At 58.5% G+C, this 16905-nt stretch overlaps 1 protein-coding gene across 1 annotated transcript; it reads right to left on the reverse strand.

The window, feature by feature from the left end:
- Window positions 1-8686: 8686 nt before the first annotated feature.
- On the reverse strand, window positions 8687-14427 carry HSPB7 (heat shock protein family B (small) member 7). The gene is made up of 3 exons (XM_019541439.1): window positions 13681-14427; window positions 11160-11293; window positions 8687-9709 (listed from the first exon to the last, which is right to left on the reverse strand). Exons 1-3 carry the CDS (start codon window positions 13850-13852, stop codon window positions 9524-9526), a joined length of 492 nt encoding a protein of 163 aa, XP_019396984.1. The 5' UTR covers window positions 13853-14427; the 3' UTR covers window positions 8687-9523.
- Window positions 14428-16905: the final 2478 nt, after the last annotated feature.

Genomic DNA, 16905 nt, shown 5'->3' on the forward strand with positions numbered 1-16905 from the left:
ACAACCCTCTGGGTCCGACCACGGAGCCAGTTTCCCAGCCAGCGGTCGTGGTGGAGCCAAGGCCACAACTGAGCAGTTTCACCAAGAGGTGATCATGGGATACCAGATCAAAAGCTTTTTTGAAGTCAAGATATACAACATTAATCTCTTCTCCCTTGTGCAGGTGATAGGTCACCTGGTCATAGAAGGAAATGAGATTGGTCAAACAAGACCCACCTGCAGCAAACCCGTGCTGGCTGTCCCTTAGGATGTTGGCGTTGGTCAGTCCATTAAGGATGGCTTCTTTAATAAACTTTTCTAAGATCTTCCCCAGGATAGAAATCAGGCTGATGTAGTGCTCTGACAAGGACAAAGTGCTGGGCGCTGTTAAACCTGCTGGAGAGGAACTTTGTGCACTGAGCGGTCCCCCTGCCCTCGAGGGATGGCACTTTTGCCCCATTTCTAACACACAACCTCTGCAGGGAACATGGGCCTGTTGGCCATGCCAACACATGTCCTGCACACGCAGACTCTCCTTTGCACTCAGGAGATGCAGGACGCAGCCGGGGGACTCCAGGCTAGCACGTATCATCCTGCTTGCAAAGTACATGCGCAGCACCTGGCTTGCCTGCAGAGGAGAGTGTAAAACTTAACCTGCTTTTATATCTCATAGGATTTTAATTGACATTGCAAGGCTTTCTGGGCTCTTGTGTTAGTAGGAATCAGTTGTATTTCAGTGTTGCTCTAACTCAGTCATGGTCCTAACGGCTCACTCGTTAGGCTTGGCATAGAAGGGTAGTGGTTTCTCTCCCTTATTCTAGCACCCAAAGGAGCCAGGGGACTGGTAGCCCATGCTCTCGACTTCATTAATTCCCCAAGAGACCACTGGTAGGTCCTTTCTTTGCTCTGTGCCTCAGTTTCCTCCCTGTGAAATGGGGACACCGTGCAGTTGACCTGGGTCCTCTACTGTTCAGCAATGGATATGCATAAAGTGCTTTGAGCTGTGAGGGAAGGTGCTAGCTCTCTGAGAGCTGTGACTTGGTCTGCTTTTTGGCCTTGTCAAGCCCAGGATGAAGGCATCTCTGGTCTGTTTTGTCCTCCCCTTTCACAGATCATCTGCTCCAGCTTCCTCAGTGGGAGCTGCAAGTCAGAAGCCCCATTGCTTTCCGTGCTCATTTCCACCCCTTTTCTATTTAGGTTGGTTTTTCCCTCTGGAAAAGTGCTGGAGTCAGAGTGAAAAACGAGAGCACCAGACCCATCATGCACCCGACCTTCCTCGTGAGCTGCGCCAAGGGCAGAAGGCAACTTTTGGACACGCATCCTCAGGATGGTGAAACGTGCAGTTGCCCTCCAAGCCCCACACTTGCCCCACCACAGATGGTGACCTACCTGGTCTTCTGCCAGGACACGTCCGTGTCTGCCCTCCCAGGCATTCGGAGCAGAAGAAGCGAGGAGGAGGCTGGGGCCTGTGCCCAAGAGCAAGTCTTGTCTTCCTCCTGGCAGTGTAGCCAGGCCTCTCTGGAGGCATCTGAATCCTTCAAGGGTCCAGTCCCGACACGCCGGCCCTGCCTAAAGAGTTCTTCTGTGGTTAGCAATACACCGCGGATGTCCAAGTCCAGGTCGCTGCAGGGCTCTGCTCGGTGCATGGGGAAAAGGTTTCTGAAGGCCCTGTTTGCATGCATCTTTGGGCCAGCCGCTTGTTTTTGTCCAGGCAATGGGGAAAAGGGCACGGCTTTCTAATAGGTGACATACAGTTCACCTTGGCCCTCGCCTCTAAGGTCTACTTAGACTTTAGCTTCCCTTCTGCTTCCAGTTCTGGTTCTACCCAAAACCTGCTCTAACCACTGCCCCAGGTTGTCTGTGCCCTCATCTCTGAGCTGTCACAGCACGGCTCATGGTCAAAGCTAAGAAAGGATCAGGCCCTTCCTTCACCAAGAGTAGCAGCTACTGGTTACGTGCTGTAGGATGAAGTGGCAAGGGCCACGGGTCTCTGGGCTTCATGTCACCCAGCTGGTGACAGGAGCGTCCCCTCACTGCACGGGTTAGACAGACCATTGCTGCATTGCAGGATGGCAGCTCTTATGCTACCAGCAAATGCAGGAAGATCGTTTCCCAGACCGGCCCGCAAAACAGTTTGTATCTCGATGTCTTGCACCCTGAGAGATCCCCCAGCCTCTTATAAAATGGACAGCAATCAACCCTCCCGCAACCAACCCACTGGATCCTACACACGCCCTTCCCTGCCTGAGATGTGTCTGGTCCAGTGCACCAAATGCCCTCGCGGGAACTGCGTGGGTACAGCCAGACAGAACCGATGCACAGGAATGAAGTCCTACTCCCTCCAGTTTCTCAGCCCTACACACTGTTTTTAACCATCACTGTTCCTGCTTCTTCGCTCTGACCTGATGAAATATGCCTTGCCTGCAAAAGCTGCTCTAACTTTATCCCACCTGCGCAGTTGGCCCAATAAAAGAGACCACCCACAAAAAACCCTTGCCTTTTGCATATGTTCCTAAAGTGCCCTGCCATGAAAACGTGGCCAGCGCTGGGGTGAAGCATACTTAACTGCATGCTGCAGCACTGTAGCAGCTATTTTCTTGCCAAAGGGCTGGTGGCTATAATGAGAGGCTGGATTATGCTTGCCCTAAGGTCGGTTTCTCTCTTGGAAGACTTGGCCCCGTCAGGTGAAGATGCGCTGGAGGTGTCACTGCTCCCATCACAGCTGAGATCAGGGGCACCTGCTGGTGTGGGAACTGCTTGTAGTTTGCTTTTATTTCAGGATGGGATGGGTGGCCGAGAGCTGGCCTGACAGGGCCTCGGAGCCGGCTCCCCCACGAAGTCAGCCGCCCGAGCGTGGCACAGGAAGCAGGGGCAGGTGGCACCTGGTGCAATGCTGGCGAGCGGGGAATGGGGAAGGACTGGAGGCGACTCACAGAAATAGGGTTTAAATGAAGACCATGGTCAAGTTCATGTCCGTGTTGGGGAAAAATCCCCAGTAGGCCTGCTGGGAGGTTAACCTCTGCCTCAGTTTACCAGATAGCAGCACTGATCTCCTCCTTCTTTGGAGCTATGAAACCTGGCGATGCCGAGGGCTCTGTAGATCCTCTCAGTAAAAAACCTGCTAGATGCTCTGCCTCTCGCCCCGAGGGGTCTCCATGTGCTGCGGGCCCGCTGCCACTAGATGGTACTGCTTCACCAAGCATTGGAGGGCCACTCTGCTGCTTGGGTGATGTATTTGCTTTCCCAGCTGGTGCCGGGTTGGCAAAGGGGCAGCTTTTTTTAAGGAAAATTTTAAATGTCCCAGGTCAAATTAGCCAGATCAGGTCCAAATCCATTTGAATCATTCAGGAACCCTGTGTGGCCCTGCTACCAGCAAGCATCCTTCACCCCAGCCTGGGGCGTCAGAAACTTCCAAATCCTTTGGCAGGCATCAAAAGGCAGCTGTGAAGGGGTTCAGGGTTGGCTGCAGCCAGTGCCATGCCCCGAAAACCCAGCTGGAGGCTGCAGCCACGGGTGCTCAGGGCACCCGTGGGAGTCAGGTGCTAAGCGCACACCGGGAAGGTGACCAGGCTGTGCCCAGCATGCGGATACCATGATGCAGAGGGGACTGCAGCCTCCCTCCCCTATAGCGTGATGGGAACCAGCCCAGAAGGCAGGGAGTAGGGCCGTGAGTTGTGTCGTAGAGCATCACCACTACCGGACAGAGACCGCCTGCGTATGCAGCCCCGGCAGAGCTGGGCAGGACTTTCTAGCAGACATGGGGCAGAGCACCATCCCTTGGCATTGTGTGCCCTGGTGTGAGCCAACCAGTGAACTATGCATTTAATTCAACAAAGATCCCAAACCAGCAAGTGTCCCTTCCAGCTCCTGTGTGCGTCACTGCCCAGCTTCCTCCTTCCCTGTCCCCTCCTGAGACCTGCCTCCTTTTCCCATCACAGGAGAGGACACAACGACCTCTGAGCTCATCAGAGAGCTTTGCAAACAACCCTTCAGGCCTCCCAAGCTTGTGGTAACTATAAACAGCTTCCAGCCAGGACAAAATACAGGCCCCACGCACTGTTTATACGTACAGGTCCTTATTAATCCCAGCCATTCCTCACCCCCTGGAGTCAATCCAGGGCCTGATGCAAGAGCCTCCACCTTTCCCCTTGTCAGACAGGGTCACTCGGGACCACGTCGTGTTGCAGGGGAGGTCACGGGAGCTCTGTGCATGGCTGGAGAGGAGCAGGAGATGCAGGGTTTACATTGCACAGTCTCATGCGAGGGATGACCCTGGTACCAAGCTAATAACCCTGTGCCCTTGGCCGTGCCTGGCTCTGGCACATCAGCTCTTCCTAGTCAACACCCCAATGCCGTGTCCATGGCCGTCTGGCTGTCACCGTCATCCCAAGAGGACATGATGTGGTCAGGAAGGCCGTGATGAGGGGTCAGAGGGGTTTCCCCTCATCTTGAGGGTTTGAGACTAGGGAATTTGTGCAGCTCCGGGGCCTGATGTGCTCTCCTTAGCCCCAGGCCAAACTTCACCAGGTGCTATATTACTTGAGCACCCGGTGGCATCTAGATATGAACTCATGAGGTCCCTTCCAGCCCTAAGATCTATGAAATCTATGGAGGGCCAAGGCAGGATGCATGGCCAACGTGAAGGCCAGACAGGCCTGCTCATTGCTGGGGATGGATCTTGGGCTCATAGGGCTTATAGTGGGGGGGACAGAGCCTGGCTGGCTGCAGAGCGTCTCCTGGGACATGTCCGGCAGCCGACGTGAAGAGCACAGTCACTCACACCGTGCCAGGTGAGCTCGTAATAAAGGCCCCGTCTCTTGGTGTGTGCCTCCCCTGTGCCCTTGAGTGACCTTCCCGGGGTCACACTCGCCCTGGCCTTGCTCACCTGCCGGCCAGGTGGTGACATAAGTCAGGGGGCGGTTGGTTGCTGGGATAACTCCTTGTCCCTCCCGTCAGGCCGGCGAGCGGGTTTGCAGGGCATGCAGCCCCAAGCGGCGAGCAGGCGGCTCCCCGCGGCGTTGTGCTAGCATCCAGGAGGGTGCAGCCAGAGAACAAAATGCTCTCGTCTCTCTGCAGTCGAGCCGACAAGGCCGGGCTGATTTATGGAGGAGGGAGGGGAATGGATGCTGCTGGCTCGGCTCCCCGTGACGGGCTTTCGAGGGGACGTGCGCAGAGAGGAAGGCCCCGGACTTCACCTTGGCCAGACGCACAGGGCCTTACTTGCAACCGCCCTCCTGTTTTACGCCGGCATGACTTGACGGACCTCAGTAGCACCGCTCCTGATTTCCCACCGTGGAAGCCGAGCCGGAAGCTGGCCCCGTGTCTGGGTCTCACCCCAGGACAGCGCTGTGCCTCGGGGATTAGAGCGGCGGGGGCCAACCATTTCAGGCAGGTGGGCCACAAATTAGCCCCGCATCCGCCCCGAGTGCCAATCCCATCCCCTTCCCCTGCCTGAGCTGCTGCTCTGCTTTCTGCTCCCTGTCCAATGCTGTGTGAGTTAATCACAAACCTTGCCCAGCTCCTGTCTCCCTTGGAGGAGAATTTGCAGCACGAAATCAGCTCCCTAGGTGGGCAGGGATGGGTCATTTGTCTTCTTAAAGAGGCCACAGGCTGCCTGGGCTACAGAGACAGACCTTGCCTCTTTGCTAGTGATGCTCAACCAGGGGCCACGATGCACTGGGGGCCACGAGATCCTTTTCCGTGGGGCTGCACGGGACTGGCACCATGCAAACACCTACATGTGATCTGCAGGACGGACCTGGAGATTTCAGCTAGGAATCGGCAGCATCGCCCCGCTAGGGTCTCTCTCTCTGAGCTCTTTGCACTGGAAGAATCACTCCAGTATTTTTCCGTAGTCAAGAAACGAGGGGCAGCCAAGAGCCAGCATTTTCCGAGCGGGGTCCCACGTCTCACAAGGTTGAGCAGCCCTGCTGTTAGCCGTCAGGGGTTTCTCTCCAGGGCAGAGCTGGGCAGGATACGGGATGCAGCCAGAGACAGGGACCGAGGAGCACAGCCAGACTCGTTGCACTTGTGACCGAAACCCGGTTCCCATCTGAGAGAGGCCTCTGTTCCTCCAGCCCGGGCTGGGTTCGTTCCCTGTCCCTCGCTGCCTCCCAGCAAAGTCCTGCTCACTGTGAAGCCTCCGTGGCAGCGAGCCGGGCCCTGTGGTCCCCTGGGGCCAGTCTCGTGGCTGCCCACGTGGCCAGCTGTGCCCTTGGGGCGGCTCTGTCGCCTAGTCCCTGCGGCTGGGCTGGGTGTCGCGCCGCCCTTTCCCCTCCCGTCCGTCCCATCTGGGAGCCCAGGGCCCCGTCTCTCCCGGCAGAGCCCTCCTGGGAGCCGGCCCAGCCCCAGGCATGATAAATAAGGCTGACAGCTTTCTCGTGGCCTCCTTTCCCCTACATGGCCTGACCCACAAAGCACTCCTGGGAGGCTTGGCGCCTGCAGAGGCCGGCAAATTGTTTATCTCCCTTCTCACCCGCGGCAGGAGCTGGGATGAAGCTCGCGGGGCCAGGAGCACTGGAGACAGAGCGCTGGGAGCTCAGCTCTCGCTGGGGGGCAGCTCCATGGCCGGAGGTGCTTCGTGCTCTCTGCATCCTCATGCAGCGTGCCTCAGCGTGCCTCAGTTTTGCTGCTGCTTCCAGCGCCCCCAGCTCTGCCCTGGAGTTGGGGGTGCGCTGGGTCCTGCAGGCAGCGGGCACCGATCCTGAAATCAGAGGGCAGATCCAGAGGAGCCCACTGAGAGCTGTCAGGGGGAAGGATTAGCAGCAGGTGGAAAAGGGTGGGTCCGGCAGTGTTTCTGCGTCAGGCCTGGCAGCCAGGCCTCTTTGACCGAGAGGAAAGGCAGCGCCCGGCTAAGCTTCCCCGTTTCATCCTGGAGCATCGTGCAGGGAAATGTCCAGCACCCACAATGCGGTGGAGGAGAGCAGGTCAGCACGTGTCACGTGCCGAGCGGGGCAGGGGAAGGATCTGCACGTGGAGCCAGCCTCCACGCGTGGCATCTCTGCCCAGACAGCAAGCGGCGGGCAGCTCGCGGCCGTAGCAGGGGTTGGTTTTCCTCCCTCCCTGCCCACCCCACAGCAGAGCTGGGGTCTCTCTGGGGTGGTCGCTGGCCCTAGAAGCACGGCCCGGGGGTGAGTCAGGGTGGGTGGGCTTTGACCTTCCTGTTTCCCAGGGGCCCGTGTCCCAGCGCCTGGAACAGCTGAGGTGCAAAGCTCACAAATAGACTGACGGGGAAGAAGTGAGTCACCCGGGCTGGAAATAAACCTATGGACAGAAGGCCGCAAGGGCAGCGAGGTGGCTATTCTCTGCCCGGTTGGTGCGGCCTGCAGCTGGGAGGGCAGCCTTGTGGAGACCTCCGCCTTGGAGCATCCCAGCAGGCACCCGTTAGCACCACTTCTGCAAGGCACGGTGCCGGCTAGCGGAGGCTCCTCAAACTCATTGCATGTCGGCGAGCGAGTAGCAGAGCCTGGGCTGTGGGCGACGCAGCCTCCCACCATGCTGAGCTGCCAGCCTCGCAAGTGCTTCCCTGACTGCTCAGGAGAGCCTGCAAACACCAACAGACTCCCCCCCGGCCTGAAGAAGGGTGTTTGTGCCCTAAAGCTTGCAAAGAGCAATTTTGCTAACTATTTAGTTGGTCTAGTAAAGATATCACATCTATGCAAACGATGCTGTCTGTCTCTGACAGCTGGGCGCAGCACCCACCGGGCTGCGGCGGGGAGGAGAAGCCCTCCTGGGCTCGCTGCACGCCGACAACTCAGGCCCGCGGAGAAGCAGCGGTAGCAGCAGCACAGGCACAAAGCGAGAGGAGGCAGCCGCCGGGGTGATCAATAATTTATAACAAACCAGATACGAGCTATGTACAAAGAGAACCGCAGCAGGAGATGCAGCCCCTGCCTTCTCCTGTCCCGGCAGCTGCTGGAGCCTTATGTGCTCAGCCCGGGGCCCTCCTTCAACCTGTGCATGGGCGAAAGAGTCACTTGCTTGTCCTCCTGCCCGCTGCCGCCTCTGGGTCTGCCCCTCCAGACAGGGTTTGCCTTGGCTGCACTACGACTCGGGATGGCTTGGCTGCTAGGGCAGGATCTGCCCCTGCTTTTACCCCATCAGGTTGCAGAAGCATGGGCCTCTCCACGTAGGGCTGCACGGAGGGGAACGGTCCTTTCCCAGCACTCGCTCTCTGGGTTATGCACAGACTCGGAAGGATGCAAGAAAAGAGCATCAGGACGGCTGCGGACTGGGTCAGACTGCGGGTCCACCTTGCCTGGTCTCAGCATCAGAGAGCGGAGGTTGAGAGGGAGAGTGAGCTGGGTCAGAGCAGGGCTTTTCCCCCGTCCTCTCTCCCTTGCAGCCTCCAGCATTTCTCATTTCTGATGCAGAGGCCATGCCCCTGTCCCCCCTGCTCAACAGAGACCGCTGCCCCTTTCTTCCAAGACCGTGCCCATTCCCTTTGTGGATCTGGCTAAGCCGCCAGCTTCCGCAGCTGCTTGTGTTTTTATGGAGCTCAGTTCCCAAGGGTGTTGGAGGCAGGGCCGGGTCTACACCATGTTCATACTGTGCTAGATTCACCCCGAGGCTCAGCCACATGAGTGTGGCGCTCAATGCTTTTCGGACAGAGGGCATTGCTGCACCCCTGCCCCTGTTGTGATCTCACCTGGACTGGGCTCCCTCTGGCTAAAGACCTGGGCTGGGCAGCAATGAAGGAGGGTGATGTCCTGTCCATCCTCCCGGTCCCATGGGATTGCCCCTTAAAGAGCAGCCAATACCTCCTGGGACATGCCAAGAGCTTTTATGCATGGAAGTGATTTTGCTCCTGTCTCCCTCCGAAGGAGCTCTGGCGTAGGCTGAAACCGATGAGTCCGTCCTAGGGGACCAAGTCCTCCCTGGAAGTCAACGCTCCTGGTTCTCCCTCCTGCGTGGGGGTAAATCAGGAATAATTCCATGGGAGTCAATGGGGCTTCCAGCGGGGCCAGAGATGGATCAGGCTCAGCGAGTTTCTGCTTTTAAAGGAATCAAAGACTAACACAACTATGCAGACGCGACACATGCGTCTGCCTGGATCTCCCCGTACGGGGTCACTATGAAAACCTCACAGCAGCAAAGGCCTGTTTGGAGAGCTCACAGCATCCCTACGGAAAACGGCCTTTCCTACGTGGTGCAGCCTGCACCACCTACTAGCCAAGGAGGGCTTTGCATCTTATGAGCATCCAAATACCTAGCGCGGGCTAAAATCTCCTCTCAGCTGCCTCTGTAGGACCCGCTGGGCCCAGCTCCGATCTCAGTGATGCTGGCGTGATAGCAGAGAGGTCCATGATGGCCCCGGGCCAGATCCTCACCTGGAGCAAAGCTGCACCACCGCTTGCAGTCAAATGCAATGGGGAAATCACGGATTCACCCCAGCTCAGGATCTGGCCCCCAGGATTTTGTAACTGAGATCAGAGTCTGGCCCACTGGCTTTGTCGGGGCTTGGTGTGAAGACCCGGCTGCTCTTTAAAGGGACGCCCCGGGCTGGCTGCTCCCCCCGCCCCCGCCCCTGCCCTCCCGCCGCCTCTCAGATTTTGATCTCAGTCCGGAAGGTCTGTTGCACGTGCTCCGTGTGCTTGGCCGGGTGCCGCCGGGCTTTGATGGTGAGGGTGCCGTCGGGGCCCAGGGCAGAGGTGACAGAAGTGGGGTCCACATCTTCGGGCAGCTGGCACTTGTGGGTGAAGGTGTTCATGACGGTCCCGTCTGCCGCCAGCTGCAAGGGAGCAAGAAACAGGCAGGCTGAGCAGGCGGCTCCGCTACCTGCGGGCACCTGGCTGCCCGAACGCGGCACCCTGCATTCCTGGTGCCGCCACTGCCTGCCTGCGTGACCTTGGGCAGGTCATTCGCCTCCCCTTGTGTACCATAATAATATTTACCAGCTGCCCAGGTGTGCTGGGACACAGAGCCAGTGTTTACCCGCGGCTTGGAGGTGCTCAGGTTACAGACAGATGGAGAAACACAAGGATTATTTCCGAGAGCCTGGAGGGAGTGGGTAAAGGCGGGGACTGGGGGTCAGGATGCCTGGGATCTAGTTCTGATTTACCCCTGTGCAGCCTTGGAAGAGCTGCTGCGGCCTCCCCCGAGTCAAGTCCTTGAAACACTGACGTGGGAATCCCAGGGTTTAACTCCCTCGTGCTTGGAAAGCGCCGTGTGAATTTTATGTGATAGGTGCTCGAGGTGGCCTAAGGGCTGTCACTGTGGCCTAGACTTCCCTGGGCTTCTTCGAGGGCCAGTCTGGGCAAGCAGGAGCTGGGGCCCTTGCACGCAGGCAGCACGTGCAGGAATGGTGCAAGCGGGCCAGGGGCGGAGGAGGCACCATCTGCTCAAATGCCAGCTGCTCTCCATCTGGCGGCACCCCGGGGTTTGGTGGGCTTTGCCGAAAGCAGCGCCTTATATCAGCTCCCACCAGCGTGACTAGAGGCAGAGCGACACAGCCATGGGCCCTGGATCTCCTTGGCTACCGGCCAGCACATAGCGTCCTCAGCCCCTCGCATCCGAGCAAGCAGATGCGAGTGGTACGACGTCCTTGGCCGGTAGAGGAGATCGGCATGTACCAGCCATTCTCCTCCGCAGCTTGGCACCGTGGGTGGTGCTGCACTGACAGCCCCGCTGTCCTCCTACGTCACGTGTCCCCATGTGGGGTGCAGCCCAGGCTTCTCAGGGCCAGCATCCCGCGTAGCGAGCCCCCGCCACAGGCCTCGATCCCACCCGGAGGGACCTCATTTGGGGGTGAGAAGGCACCTCACGGACTGGGGTCCATCTGATGCCACCGGGGTCCTCAGGGGATCAAACTGAGACCCGACCTCTGGTGTAAATCAGGAACTGCTCTGCTGGAAAAAGCAGGACCTTAACTGGCACGAGTGGGACCACAAACAGGTCCCTCAGCACCACTCCCCCCCGCCCCAGGATTGGACCCCAGTCCACGAACTGGACCCAGGGCTCTTCAGCATCAGCGCGCCAGCTGTGGGCAGACGAAGACCGCGTCCCACGCGACACGGGAACCTGGGGCGCCCTCCTGCTTTGTGCAGATCGCAAACCCCACGGGAAGCTACAAAAACATCCAAAAAAAAAAAAGGGGGGCTTCTGGTTTTGGGGGGCCCTGCGATCCTTCCTGATGTAGCTGCTCTGTGTAAGCAGCAGGTGTCTGGGCTCGGGCTAGTCACCTTCTCTGCGTGGACCTCGATCTGGTTGTTGGACGTGGTGACGATGATGTCCTCGGGGGAGAAGTCGCTGACGTCCACGGCAAACTGGTAGGTGTCTCCCAGCGTCTTAATGTTCCCCGCGTTGCCTGGACGGGCTGCAGAGAGGGGGAAGAACAGTGTGAATCCTTCCGACTCCTTTACAGGGGCTTCCCCCACTACCCCGCGCGGATTTTGGAGCAACGCGGACACTCAGCTCTTTACCTAGAACTGCCCCACGTGCAGCCCTCGGGCTCAGGAGAGGGGCACAGAAAATGGGGCTGGGTTCATGTGCTTGATGGAAGCAAATGAGCAGGGTTATATATCCTCTCCCCATTAGATGTGAGGAATGATCCAGCACCCTTTAAAGACAGTGGGGGTCTTTCTACTGATTTCAGGGGACTTTCCAGCAATGTCTTTGCTACAGGACCTCTCTTGCCTGGTCAGGAGCAAAGAAATCCCAGAGAGGAGATAGGTTGCCCCCTGGAACAGGGTCTGGCTGGAGTGTTTCAGGGTTTGCAACCTTGCTGGTGGAACGGGAGATGTGGCTGGGTCGGTCCGTCCCTGGCAGCGGAAGACAACCCGCTGGGGAGATGCGTTTGCAAATGGGCACGTGCCAACAGAGCCCCATCCACAGCGCTCTGTGCCGCTGCGCCCACGCTTTGTGCGCCAGGTCAGTGGGGCTGGAGGTGCGACGCGTGTGTCCACCCCAGGCCTCTCACGGCCCACCTGCACTTGCAGGGAACAGGTCAGTGCTGGGACTGAACTGCTACAGTCAACCAGCCTGATGGACGGTCGGTCCACTGAGGCCAGTATCCCATGGCTGATTGAACCCGGGACAAAACCCTTCCTCAAGTTTCTTCCTAAATTGCTTATGGCCCTGATGCCTGAGGCTTTTTCCCCTGTAGTCAGAGATGCTTTTATTACCATCGATCACCCTCCATTGAATCCTACGGTGCTGTTGATCTTAATGGCAACCCGGCTTCCTGGGGTGGGGTTCACTGTGCTTTGCGGACAGAAGTATTTCCTTTGCTCGGCTGCCGCTTGCTTGCCTTTTCTTATCATCACCAGTATCAACTGAGGGCAGATGCTGCTGGATTTTCCCCTTGATTTACAGGGGAGGTTGTAACGTCACATAAGGCAACAGGCTTTTTCTTTCTTTCCTTCCTGTTTTTCACCAGCCTCAGCACTGCCCTGGCCTAGCCTGGTCTTGCCCTTTGCAAGGAGCCTCCAGTGTCCTGCAGCCAGGCCTCCACCCCGCTGCGATGTGTGGGAACGCGGATCCTGACCCTGCCCTCGCTTTCTGCTGGTCCAGGACAACTCTCCGGGAACGCAGGGCTTTGCACAGCTACAAGTGACGCAGGATCAGGTCTTATCTGCTCTGCTTTGTGCGTTGAATTCCCGGTTCAGCCCTGTGACAAAGCTGCGGCTCTCAGCTCTGTTTTTCCTCCTTTTCCAGGCAACAGCATCATTTCTCTGTGCCTGGAACGGACAGCTACAAAGCGGAGGCAGCCCCAAGCTGTGATGCATGCACAGATCCCGCTGGGTTGCTACCGTTAGCTGGCGTCCCGGCGCGCTTGTGGCTTCAGCCAAGGAAGAGCCACATAGCTGACGTGGAGACTTTCCTCGTTCAAGGTGACAACGTGCTGCAAGCTGCCCCCCGGGGAACTGAACCCCTCCCTGCTTGCAAATCACCTCTAAAGACACTCTCATCTTCACTGGGTGGCCCCCAAATCACCTGCCCAGGGGATGACAGAGAAAACCTGCAGCGTGCACCTTGTGAATCCTTCTCCCCCACGCACTCACCCAGTGTCTCACAGGTATCTCCCATAGTACAGCTGCAGGGCTGAGGCCCTCGCCCCCCAAAAATCCCCCCACACCGACTACAGTGCAGGGTGGCATTTCCAGGGTGTCAAGTAGATACGAGCCACTTCCCTGAGAGACCCGTCGGTGCTCAGTGGCTCACTCCCACCTTCCCGCCTGCCAGCTGCTCTGAAGGATTTTGGGAGCCAAGAACAAAGAAGGAACCTCCCTCGTCCTCCGATGTTTTGAGCCCCCAAAGCTGTAATGGGGGCTCCCAAGCTGACCCTTGCTGGGAGAAGCTGGGACGGTGGCAGATGTGACTTCCTGCAGCTCTGGGACCCAGCTGGGAGGAGGAGGAACCGGAGCAGAAGGGAACAGCCCCATAGCTGGCACCTTCCTGCTCCTCCTTGGGGTGCCAGGGCTGTCCCACTGGGCCTGGGGGCTGCATGCAGCCTGCAAGGGGTTATATTGCAGCCCCCGGCCCCTTCGAGGCTGGACAGCCCTGAGCTGCGCCCAGCATCTGATGCCACGTCCCCACGACCTGCACCCGGGAGCAGTTTGGGGGGTAAGCAATGTTACTGCCCCCAGCTCTGCCCTACACCCCATCCCTCATCCCCATGTCTCTCCATCTCTTGCCCCGGGAACAGCGAGCGGCGATGGGTCTCGCCACACCCCCGGCCGGAGCCCGGAGACACCGACTTGCCTGCGAAGCCCAGAGGCTCCGTGCGCGGCCTCATGAACTTCCCGAAGTCGTCGGCGAATATCCCGCGGGCTTTCTCCATGCGGCGCTGCTGGGAGGGGACCGTGGAGGCCGAGGACGAGCTGTGGTGGAAGTGCTGCTGGGAGTGGAAGGCAGAGGAGGACTTCACGCTCATCCACCTCGGGGCACGTTGCCGGGAGAGAGGGGGAACAAAGAAATACAAATAAACCCAACCAGGCAACCAACTGGGGTGGGAGGAGTGGAAACAGAGCCTCTCCCCTCCTCCTGCAGGAGAATGGGAATCAGAGCCGGGTCCAGGGGGGCACTGGCACGGCCCTCTTTATAGCCGGCTGGGTGGATGAGGACAGCACGGCTCAGAGGCAGCTGTTGGGTTTATAAAGCCCCCTTTAGTCTCTGGGCTGCCTTCCAGCCCTCTTGTAAAACAGCCTAAATTTAGCTGCTTGTGCATCCTTCAGACGGGTGGAAATTTTCCCCGTCCCCCTGCCAGGGCGCCAACAACCAGTGGTAGGAGGAATCTGATCTCATCGCCGGCATTCCTGCCTGCCTGGATAATGTAGCTCCCACTCGGTCCTGGCTGCGCCTGGCAGAGGACGGGCGACTTCCCAAAAAAAGGAAGGCATCAGGAGACGGTGCCGGGGTGATGACGAGGGCTTGGACTTGCTGGGAATAGGCGATGGCCTGTTGGTTTGTGAGAGGGAGCACTGGAAAATGCCATTGCAGGGGGTGTTTAATGCTGGCCCCGGCTCTCCAGGCCTTAAAACCCTTTATCCCCCAGAGGAAGCAGTTCTGAGGGTTGTCTGAAGTGGGGAAACTGAGGCACGGCCAGAGGCTGGGGCTGACCCAAGGTCACGCTGTGGACGGCAGTGGGAGAGGTGGGAATGGAGGCCAGTGCCTGCCTGGCTACCTGGGACCCGGCTTTTCTTTGCCACCCTGACGGCAGCACCCATGCCACCTGGAAGGAATAAGTCACACCTGTCTCCGAGGGGTTGCTTCAGGCTCTCTGCTAACTCAGGCAGGCAGCGCTGCCTCCGTCAGCTGCGCGTGCTCGAGGTTTCCTTTGCACCCGTGGAGACCTGTCCATGCCCTCTTGGCTAGATCCTCCACCCACCCACCCACCAGCCAGTCCTAGGTTATATCCAGATCCTAGCAGCTAGTTCTTCCCTTGAGAAATGAAGACGGAGGTGGTTGTCCTGACGCTGGCTCTGTTACTGAGGGCACTTTCCGTGCAGCGGGTGACAGGCGCGCGGACTTTGTCATGATCCGTGCACCTGCCCCCTCCCACAGCGTGCTCTGCTCCTGGCTCTCCATGCTGCCAGGCCCGTGGCAGGGTCCCCAGGCTGATGTTTGCTGCCCCCGGAAAGGCCGGCGGGCTCCCCCGAGAGCCGCGTGGGGACAGAACGTGCCGCTGTCTCGCACCCGGCATGTCTCAGCCTCCGCGACCATCCGGACATGCAGGGTCCCTTCCCGGTCCTCACCCCCACGCATGTTTTCCACATTGCTGCACGTCACTGGCCTCTGGTAGCATCACGAGGCAGGATGAAAGCAGCTTAGCATGGGCAAGGCCAGGCCAGGACGGACGCAGACCCGTGGAGCCGTGCAGCGAGGGAAGCGAGCCAGCACCTGCCCCGAGCCTTAGACCATCTATGGTTTTATCCCCCAGCCTGAGATAAGGGCTCGATGACCCACCACGCGTCCGTCCCAGGCATGCAGCTGATGTCCGTGAGGCTGAAACGCCCGGGCCTGTCGGCCGTCTGGAATGCACGTCCGCCGCGTGCTGGGAGCGACGAGCCAGGACTGCAGGCATTTCGCGGCCAAGGCCGAGCGAGGAAGTGTGGGAACTGAGGCCGGGCTCTGGGCTCAGCTCCGAATAGCTGTAGGGGGGAGGGAGGGAGGCCGGGACATCTAAATGTGGATGCTGAGTAACTGCAGCGAGGGCCTGAGTCACGGCTTCTCGCTGGCCTCTCGCCTCAACCAGGTGCAGCCAGAGCCCCGGCGCTGCCTCCTGCCTCCCTGCCTCTCCTGGGCACACAGGCCTCGAGCAAACAGCTGCTTTGTCCCGGGCCAGCCCCATATCTGCCCTCAGGTCAGAGCAGAGAAGAAAGCCGGGGCATTGAGCATGCAGCTCAGCACTTGGGGATCAATGCAAGTCCCCTTAAATGCTGCGGTCACCTCTAGGGCAGTAGTTTCTAAAAAGCCTCAGCAATTTTGGAGCCAAAATCCATTTAGGCACAAGGACTTGGGCTCCAAAGGCCAGATCTGCAAGGGTCCTTAGGAGAGTGAGGAACCTGCTTGGCTGTAGCTGTGCTGGTCTAAGGACATAAGCAGATGCACTCTTTGGGTAGATGTGATATCTTTTATTAGACTAACTAAAAAGTTGGAGAAATTGCTCTTTGCAAGCTTTTGGGCCCAAACACAAACCTGCTGATGTGCTTTTGGAGATCCCGCTAGCCACTGGTTTGCACAGTTAGATACACCCAGGCCCTGTGTCATCCTTGCAAGGGATGCAGGCTCCTAAGTCCTCTACCCCTGCAAGATCCAGGGTGAAGGAGAGCTCTTAGGTCAACCCATTATGGATCCCAGCTGCAAGCAGGTTTGGGTCCAAGCTTCTGGTTCAGACAGAGCTACCCCTGGCAGCTGAAACTAGGACAGCCACCAGACACTTAAAATTCAAGCCAAACTGGCTGAAAGGTCCCCGGCGAGGGGAAAATGGGGCATTAGGACTAGCCCTGGTGTGGGGCTGACGGGGCTGGAATCTGGGCTTCGTTTCACTCCCAAGCCTAAAACAAAACCCACAGCCTGCAAACCCTCCTGGGTCCCAGTGGAGAAGCAGGGGTGCCAGCCCCTTGTGCGGTGAACCCGATCCCCTCTGGAGACCTGCGTCCTCTTGCTGGCTGCCCGGGAGCGCAGGGTGCATCTCATGAGCTGAGGAAGTGAAGGCATTCGTGCTATGCTTGGCAGCCCCTATAAGCTGGCTGCGGGGCTGGACGGTTTCAGATCCACCCTGCAAGGCACTGGGGGGGTCTGTTGTGTAATAAGAGGGGACAAATGGCATCCAGTTTTGTATTAGCCTAGTGCCCCAGAGCCCGGGGAGGTTGGGAGCCTTGTGCAAACAGGACAGATCGGGGGATTGAGTCTGACCCTGCTTCCACCACCATGAATCAGGGCCAACTGCACCCAAGCCCACCCTGTTACCCCAGCATACCTGAC

Source organism: Crocodylus porosus, unplaced genomic scaffold (genome assembly GCF_001723895.1).
Source record: "Crocodylus porosus isolate Cpor-Errol unplaced genomic scaffold, CroPor_comp1, whole genome shotgun sequence".
NCBI lineage: Eukaryota > Metazoa > Chordata > Crocodylia > Crocodylidae > Crocodylus > Crocodylus porosus.